General features: G+C 46.5%; 1 protein-coding gene across 7 annotated transcripts in view; it reads right to left on the minus strand.

Moving 5' to 3' along the window:
- The window catches only part of BMP2K (BMP2 inducible kinase), a 50454-nt gene extending 40972 nt beyond the window's left edge, over positions 1-9482 (minus strand). For 4 of the 7 annotated variants that reach the window (XM_069012324.1, XM_069012318.1, XM_069012319.1 and 1 more), the window contains exon 1: positions 9088-9482. In XM_069012324.1, the coding sequence (XP_068868425.1) occupies positions 9088-9235 (148 nt within the window). In that variant the 5' untranslated portion in view covers positions 9236-9482. Of the gene's footprint in view, positions 1-654; positions 746-2784; positions 2944-8907; positions 9053-9087 lie in introns of those variants that run through there. The other 3 variants (XM_069012322.1, XM_069012317.1, XM_069012321.1) reach the window with 3 other exon arrangements.
- Positions 9483-9711: the final 229 nt, after the last annotated feature.

Raw genomic sequence — 9711 nt, forward strand, 5'->3', positions numbered from 1 at the left:
GAGCCAGGATGTTCCAAACTCTACCTGTATCTCTTGTACAGACTCGGATGACTCGGGGCAAATCCCTTCATCTTTGTTTCTCCATCTGTGGAGTAATGACTCTCCCAAGAGAGATGTGATGCTCTTCACAGCAATACCAGCTTTGACACCTCTTGAAGAGCAACATAAAGACTGCTCAGAGGTGTTCACTCTCACTTGAGTCCCTATAATCATTTCTACAGTACTTTCACCACTAGCCTCAGAAGCAAAGCAGACCTAATGACCAGCAAGGCTAAGGGAAGACTCTCCTACCTTTACAGGGAGAACACTCCAAGTCTGCCAATTTCCAGTGTCTCTCGACAAGAGTGCTTTAACGCCTGGGTTCCTGCTGCTCAAGGACAAAGCAGCACATTTTCTGCTATCAAACCAAAAGAAGTAATCCCTATTTCATTAACACAGTCCCATAGGATCAAAGTTTTTGGTTTGTGGTTTTTTTTCCAGTTGGCAACGTTCACTTTTCTATTTTCCTCCACCCTGCCACTGTTCAGAGACCCAGTTTCACACATGAACACACCCATATCCAAGACATCCCACTGGAACTCGAAAAAAGTAACCAACCTAGACAAGCAAGAGCAAAGAACATGTGAATGTGGAGAGGAAGGGAAACATTCCTACCTTCTTAACCAGGAAACAAACACTCAAAGAGACTGAAATCCACTCCCAAGACAACCAGGAGAGCAGGAACAGAGGAATTCATGCTCCTTTCTTGTCAGCAGATAGACAGTGATGCAGAGAAACACAGACCCTCTCCTTGGAGCACAGCAGGGGTTTCATGCTCACCGTGTGTCTCCATCGGCTGGAGGAGAAAACACAGGACAAGCCGTCTCTGCCGCAGCGCGACAACAGACCAGAGATGACGTGACCTGCACTGGTGCACTGCTGCTCGGCACCGCTGGGACCTGCAAACTACTCTCAGACTGCCAGCTCCAGGTATCCCCAATAGGCAAATATCCCAAACACATCAGCAAGCAACTGTTCATCCAGCATATTGACAGCTTTTAAATTAAGCTTATGAACACAAATGAGGAAAACCTTCCATTTCATAATAGATGCTTGTGAGTCTAACAGTTCCTTCAGAAAAGGACAGCATCTGAAGCAATCGAGTTACAATCAGGCAAGTGATTGACCCTGCCTGTGCTCTGGGTTAGTCCCCAAGCTGTCACCCAACTCTCACACTCTGCCCTTTGGCAGGCACAGAGCATTCATAGCATCAGTTAACACAGCTCTGCTTACAAACACCAACTCCTTCGACTGTGGCAGCCTGCTTAGCCAGAATATTACAGAGGCAAAAAATAGCTACAGCAAGTAAAATATAGCACAAGGTTAAGGAATTAGGAGAATGAAGACAAACAAAACACTGCAAACCCAAGCAATGCCAGAGACAAGCAGCACAACCCAAATAAGCACCTCCAACACCTTCCCTCTGAACCAGAGGCGAGATCTACTCAGCTGCAAGTGAGACACCCATCAAAGAGCACACGCGCCCATTTACAGAGCAAACCAACATCCACAGCTGGAAGGGCAGCTGAGCTCACCCAGTTAACATGCTTATGCAATACGACATGCTCGTTCTTCCCTGCTGCAAAAGCCAAGCGGGCCTGTGACTGCACTGCTCGCTAGATGCTGAGCCCCATCCCCGTCCCTGAGGTGTTAACCTCAGTTCTCTAGGCACAGAGCCACAGGAACCCTTCCCTGTGGGTAACATACGGGTTACTGACTGACAGCTCTGCTACTACACTAACAACAGCCCAGAGAAATACATATCCTCTTCCCACAGTTACCGGTTCCTAGCTAACATGTGTCTGAAAATGAATTCTACTGCTTTTAGATAACAATTTTTCTTTTCCATGCTGACATGTAAAACACTGAGATTTAACAAAAAAAGAAAAAAAAATTTCAGTTAAACCAGTAAAACACACCAAAAAACACGTTAAGATCCTGCACAGCTTCTTTTAAAGCTACACAATGTCCTTCTCAGACACAGCTAACATAATCTCCATTTTTCCATGCTGCCTTACCCTGTGAGGGTGCCTAGGAGCTTCCTCCTGCAGCACACCTGTACATATACCCTCCCCTGACGACTACTGTAACATCAGCACACTTTACCAAAATGCATCTGCAAGGAAAAAGGCAAGTAGATGGCATGTGCATTGGCACATCTGTCTTTCTTCAAAATTTGGCAAAGGAAAGATGGCCTAAGTTTGTGTGTGATATTAACACGATATTGCTAGAACTCAAGTTCCTTCTCCTGTAACCATCTGACTCTTGGCCACTAGCCTGAAAACTTAGCTCAGAATTACTAGGTTCCCAAGTACTTCCTCTTTATTTAACTACTTCTGGCCACGCAAAAATTAAAGGGATAACATCCTTGAGAAAGAACATAACTGTGTGCAGTTAACAGAAGTGTAACATGACCCATCCATGCACACACAATGCAGGAAGGCGTGTCCACAGGGCATGCAAGGACTAATAACTGGATAATCAAAGAGCATTAGACCACGTGTCCTAAGAGCTGGACTTGGCCCTAGCTGTACAATAGATGCCTTTGTCAGCTTACAGATGTTTCCCAATCTGTTCGTTTTCCCACCCATGTCCCAGAGGCACACGAGAGCTCTGGAGAGCACAGCAAGAGCAACTGTTCTGCCCAAGTGCCACCACAGTGGTCAGCACACCAGATGTGTGACTAACTGAACTGAGTCAGAGCTCTGATTCTGTGCACTACCTTGTATGAAAATAGACCCTTACCTGCATATTGGTGTAAGACAAGGATCACATACAAATCCCCAAACTGCTTTTGGTTCACCTGCTCATTACACAGAACACGGCTACATCCTGCACTAGCCAAACAATGCTCTTTTTTCATGCTGTGAGCCACCTTCATGAGGCTCGAGAAGTCCCAAGAAAATCCTCATGCACGACAGCACAGGCTCCCCATCTTTCACCATGCAGAAGCCAAAAGCTGGTCTGGGATCTCAGCAGCTGCCAGTCTGCAGATATACTTGATGTAAGGCAGCCGTGACTATTTTGGGGAGTGCACAAGAGCTTCACGTGTATGGTATTATACTTTGAGCCAAAAAAAAAGTCAGCTTCAAGTACTCACTCTGCTTTTTCTCCCTTATATCTTGACCTGGAACAAGCTGTATCTGCTACTCCAATATTAACAAAGCAAAACTGTTTGAGACAGAATAACAGGCTTGACCTTCATAGTCATGTGCAAACAGATTCAGAAATGTTACACTCTGGAAAAAAATCGACATGACTAAACCCAACTAAAATTCCAAAAGTTAGCTTTCCAGACAGCCTTCCAGCTCATAATCCACCTGAACAACTGAACTAGGTTACAACTGAAAATAAAACAGCAGCTTCTGCAGAGCAGCAAGTCACATATAATAACCAATTTAATGAAGACCAGTACTGTACATGACAGCTTGCCTCATAGGAGAAGACTAGCACACCACAGTCACAACAGAAGTAACCCTGCACTAGGTATATCCATAACATCTGCCACAGAAATACGCTCTCCCAGAGTAAAAAACTGGGGCCACACCTCGTGGAAACACTTGGAAGTACTAAAGTTCACAGATCCATTACAATGTATCCTCTCTCTATTTACTTCTCCAGAACAAAGCACAACAAACAAGCCCCACCTTGACAGGAGATGAAGAAGTGTCGGCTGTAGAGCAGCCTGCTTCTGAATTTACAGCAGCTACTGGAGCTGCAAATCCTCACAATACCTTGCTCTAGGGACCAAAAATGATGGTATGAGAGGTTAATTGAGGTGGGTGTTAACAAAAGCAAAGAGAACCTTATGCACAACACAAAGTTTGTTTATCTGGATTACAAACTAAACTGCTATTGCTGAGACATAAGGCAGAAAAAACAAAAGACACAATAGAACTTTCAAGACTACCCTAATTTCAGGAGAGATTTGGAACACCTTAAATAAACAGCATAACTATCTACAAACACACAGCACAAGAGCTCACAAAACAGGACCTGATTCCTCTCCATTAAGGTGACATTTTTCTTAGGCCTTGACTAAAACAGTATGAATGTAAGAGGCAAACCAAATCCTAAGAGTTATCAAGAACTTGCAAAGACTGCACACAATCAAAGCAGCACAGCAGAGCTCACAAGAAGCTCATTCCTTCACCGGCGTAAGAGACTGCAGGAATGGTTGACTGGCTCAAAACAACCAGGTGGGAAGTGTGTGGGGTAACAGGGTGAGCTCTGCATAGGTGGGGTGGCCACTGCTCCCTCTCATCCCCTTGAGGCTCTGTCGGCCTCTGGTCCACACCAAAATGGCGGTGACTGACCCATATCCTTACCCAAAATGGCAGTGACTGACCCCCTCTCTTACCCAAAATGGCGGTGACCGACCCATGTCCTTACCCAAAATGGCGGTGACTGACCCCCTCTCTTACCCAAATTGGTGGTGACCGACCCATGTCCTTACCCAAAATGGCAGTGACTGACCCACGGCCTGCGGTACTCCAGACCTGTTGAAAGGTTTTCTCCAGGAGAAAGTCAAGCTGACCCCCAGAGAGGGTGAATGGGGAGAAAGCCACTGACTGTCTGTGGGTTAATGACCAGTTTGTTATTGAACCCCCTGAGAATTTGGTTGTTTCTCTGCACACCACCCAGAAGGAATCAAACTACGTTCCCCTAAATCTGCCAAGCGGGCTGGGGCTTTACAACTGTTTCACCAGATGACTCCAAGAGGTTGCACTGCAAGATGAATGATAAAAGAGAACATGTCATGTCCATTTTTATAAAGCTTTTTTCACTTTTTCTCCCTACTGAGAGGCTGCGAGAAAACTATGCTTTAACCACCGTATTTACTAAACAAAGCAAAGTCTATTATACAAACATTAACTAAGGAACTTATAAGTACTTAATGAAGCACCTAACTAATGAACTTTACACCACTTGAGTGGCTTTTTCCCTGCCCCTCTAGTCCTACACACAAGGTCACTTAGACAAGCAACAGCCTCCTAAGCTACAGCAGCAGAGGCTCAACACCACACAGCTCTGGACTCGCCGCTTTATCAGCCCGGACAATAAAAAATAAACCAGTGTACCCACTATCACACAACTTCTTTCTACGTATACCAGGGCAAAGGAAAGTCACAGCACAAGAGCAGCCATGTGTCATGTTCACTCTTTCCTGTCCAGAGCTGAAGAGCTACTTTACATCCCCTTTGGATACCTCTGGGAGCAAGGGGCACACAGAACTAATCACTTCTCCTTCTAAGTGCCTGGCATCTCACCTCCACGCTCCTCAGCAATGCACTGGCTGGCAAGAGGGTGAACTGCTGTGGGGGGAACCCTACACAGCACTGTTTTATTTTTGTAAGATGCAACAGCATAGGCCCCACAACTCCATTAACCAATTCTGAATGAAAACAAAAAGCAGACGATTTCCCTGTCCACAAATCAGCTTCCAAACCAAGCCAGTCAAGTTTGAGAAGGAAGCTGCAGAGTCCACTGGCCTTTTTTTTTTTTTTTTTAACAGCTGTAATCATCTCTTTCTTGCTTCATCTGCACTTGTTAAAAACATACCCATATGCTCAATTACAACACTTACCATAACCTCTTTGGTCTGCTCGTGGTACAAAGACAATCTAGAACCTGGCAAAGTCTTTGTTTATTTACTCAGTTTAAACATCTCAAGCAATCGAAACAGTAAGAAAAATAAGCATCTCCTAATGCCTACCTTTACAGTATGCAGAAAAATCACTTCTACTGCAGTTCTTAAGCTAAAAGGACTTACTGAAGTCTAAGTCAACGCAAACAACTAAGTAAGTATATCACTGTGCCAAGGCACAACTTTTTAATCTCCTCCCCATGTAAGACAAAAATATTTTGGGAACTTGCGAATTTTCACTTTCCTTTTCACTCTTCATAACATAAATTGTTTTGTATTGATATTTGAGATCAATTTAAAAGGATGTTTCATACCTGGCCAATTCCAGTTTGCTGCAATTTCTGAACTGTAAAGTCTTTTTCAACACTGGAGTTGCCTTAACTGGAGTTGCCCATGCACCACCTGTAACTTTCAACAGAGAACTCCCCATACTTTTATTAGATCTCACCTTCCAAACTTCAGCTGTATTGCAAATACTCTGGTTCAACAAAAAGACAGAAAAACAAGGCTTTTACTCTGTATCAGTCATTTATTCCACATATTTCTACCTTGCCCTCAAAATAGACAGAAATTCATTTTCTACATCAAACCTTAAACCAAATTAACTGCTTTTTCCCCCATCTCTGAGAAATAAAAAGTAAAAACACGTAACTCCATCCAACAGCATACTGACCACTAGGTCAAGGCAAAGAAGACACCACAGAATAGCCGTATTTAGAACAAAAATAAACGATCTAACAGCCTAGTAACTACAGCTCTTCAACTTTATACCTTCTTTAGTCAAAAGGATGCATTTCCTTTAGATGGCATTATACTTTATTCAAAACAACTGGATTATAATGCTCCACACTTGTGCCTTTAGAACACTGCAATAAAACCATTTTATCACGGACAACAGAAAAGCATCTTGAGGGCAACACTTGTATCAACACTGGAAACCTACCCAAAGGTCCATCACTGCAGCCCAGGAAGGTCATTACAACCTGAGCTTTTTGATATCACTGCTGCCTCTCCTCTAGTTACCAGGAGCCTCAATCCTCTAAAAAGCCAGGAGCTGCCTTCCTAAGACCACTCAGAGCAAAATCTGGAAAGAGAGTGGGGGTTAAACTGCTTGCACAAAACAGACATATAATGCTATTCATTCTAATAGCTAATAAAAATACAATATACCCCAGCACTGCTAACAGAACATTGTATATCTCCTCTTAAATAGATTTGTTAGGTTCATTAGATTCATTAACTTAACGTATCGTTAATGCTTCATAACATAAGCACTAACTTGGATATCAGCATCTTAAATGCTATTTCATCAGCACTGAGTAATAGGAACTACCTGACAAGTTTTAAGACCCTCAGTTAAACTGGAAAGAAAAAAAATGCCTTGTGCAAAGAGGATAGGAAAAAAAAGTTTTCTCCTCTCCCCTTGTAAGAGGAAGATTATTAAGCAGGGAATTTGTAAAGTGTTCAGCACTAATTACAGATAGCAATATGACTAAGATAACAGCTGTAACACACAATTATTACTATTAATTGTTACTGAGGCAAGGGATCGACTGTCAACAAGTTACTCCTGGATAAAAATCTATCTCTTGATCCATAAACCCTTGTGTCAGTTAGGAGCACCCAAGTGCCACTTGGGCACTCAGCCACAGTGCCCTTTCCCCCGGCAGCACGGGGCACACACCTGCTCCATGCACACACCGTGTTACAGCCCAGCTGCTCCCCGACAGGCAGAGGAACTGTGAGAGACTGGCCCGTCCTCCCTCACGTCCCTACTTCCCCAACCCTGCAGTTGTGCCACCTGTTATTTTCTTATCCTCCAGGCCCCTTTGGGTCCTCCCTGCTGACCCGCTCTAGCGGTGGAGACTTTTCTCAAAATGCAGCAGATTTGAAGTGTCCCAACCCTTATCAGTTCTCATCCTAAGCATCCATATTCAAGAGACCACACAAAAGCTGAAGAAAAACAGCGGTAGAAAACTTCTTTCAGACTCAAAAGTAGGAAGCTAATTCACACAACAGTCACATGTGAAAATGTGGACTTCCCCTGCCCCCCGAGCCCTTAAGAGCTATCAATTTGTTTCTGCCAGCTACAGAAAGGAAAAAAACCATCATCTTTAGTGACTCTTAACACAGGACATTAATAGAAAACTTTTAATGATGTGTTACACCGAAGAAAGCAGTACGCAATTTCTCTCCTTTCCCCTACATACGCTTTCTGTGTTACCTCCCCAATTTGTCCAAGAGCCTATTGTCTTTTTTTTTTTTTTTAAGTCTCTAGCCTACCATCAGCCCTGCCAAGAAACGACCTTCTGTCAGACCATAATGACTTGGAAGTAGTTCTCAGCAAGGACCATTCAGACTTTAGGCAAATAGGTATGCAGTTCGCTAATCCCTGACACCATCTTCACACCCCAAATAGAAAATACTGCATTCTAAATAGTGAGCACCAAATCCACTTTTCTACGAAAATCGTTTCTAGACAGCAAGGAAAATGCAAGTGCCACTTGTATGTTCCAATTCCAATTAGTAGTATTATCTGCATGCACTTGTTAAAACCCCATCTTAAATCTCCCCCAAGGAATGCACATAATCAGTGAAAGTTTACTAATATATTTATGCATAAATATATTTATGCATAGTCTAAGCAACAGACAGACAAAAGTGACAGAGACGAATTATTTTACCCACAACATCCAAACCAGTGTATTGCAAATATTCAGTAACTACGAAATATAGAGGACTAGCACTAAGCTCAGTGACCTGGGAAGTGAATAACACTTTACACATCGCATCAGTTACCAGCTCTGGGAGATGAACACCACACTGTTTCACACACACAGAGCAAAACTCAAAAATGGCTGTTTTGATGGTGTCCCATGCCAGCACCTAGTGAAGCAGTACAACTAAGAAAGTCCAGCCAATCCTACGGCTACAAAAATTCACACAATTCTTCCTTCGGTCGCAGTGGAAGTCCGACGACACAAAGTGCAAGTTCACCACAAGAAGCACAAGCCGATCATCCTGCAGCGAGGGGGGACGCTCTACAGCACAAGCTGCCAGCACTGCTCCTCCACTCGTGACCGTGACACCAATCTGCTGCCTTACCCCAAGGCAGACCACGATTTTTATTTTGTTTTTTTTTTTTTTTTTTTTTTTCTTCCGGAGCAGCTGGCAAAAGCCTGACACAGGCTGATAGGGGCGCCGGTGACACCTCATCCCACCTCATTTGCCCAGGGCAGCGAGCCGGGGAACTCCGAGCGCCCTAACGAGCCCCTGGCCCGGGCAGCGGCCGAAGCAGCACAGTCCAAAGCCCCGCAACCGGCTCCCCGCGGGTGAGCGGCTCGGCGGGGCCGGGAGGGCCCAGCTCCGGCCCGTCCCCGCCGCCCCCGGCCCGTTCTTACCTTCGGCCAGCGGCTCCTCGGGGGTCACCTGGTACCGCCCCACCGCCAGCGCCCTGCCCAGGGCCACGCCGCTCCCGGAGCCACCGCACGCCGTCCCGCCGCCGCCGCCGCTCCCCTCGGACTTGGGCATGCGAGAAAACTTCTTCATGGCGAGCGGAGCCCCAGGAAGAACCGGGGAGGAACCGGAGGCAAGCGGCGGCGAGGGAGTGCCCCGCTTCACATGCCGGCCGCAGCAACCGCTTCTCGTCGCCCGCTGCCGGCTCCTGAAGGGGAGGAGGAGGAGGAAGAAGGAGAAGGAAGGAGCAGCCGCAGCCCCCGGCGGCCGGGGCGGCTGAGGGGACGCCGCGCGCTGTGCCGGGAGCAGCCGCCCCGCCGGCGCGCGGCCTCACGGCGCAAGCGCGGCCCCGCCCTTCGCAGAGGCGCCCGCCCGGCCGGAAGTGCGGCCGGCCCGGCACGTGCCGCGGGAGCGAGGCGCGGCGCGAGACCGCCCCCCCCGCCCCTCCCTCACGGGGTCCCCCCCGTGGTTTCCCGCGCTTGGGGCGCCGCGCGCTCCCTGAGGGGAAATGGCGGGAGGCGCTGAGGGGGAGGTGCCCGGCGGGACGCGCACACCGCAGCCCCCCCCCC

Source organism: Aphelocoma coerulescens, chromosome 4, assembly GCF_041296385.1.
Source record: "Aphelocoma coerulescens isolate FSJ_1873_10779 chromosome 4, UR_Acoe_1.0, whole genome shotgun sequence".
NCBI classification, from domain to species: Eukaryota; Metazoa; Chordata; class Aves; order Passeriformes; family Corvidae; genus Aphelocoma; species Aphelocoma coerulescens.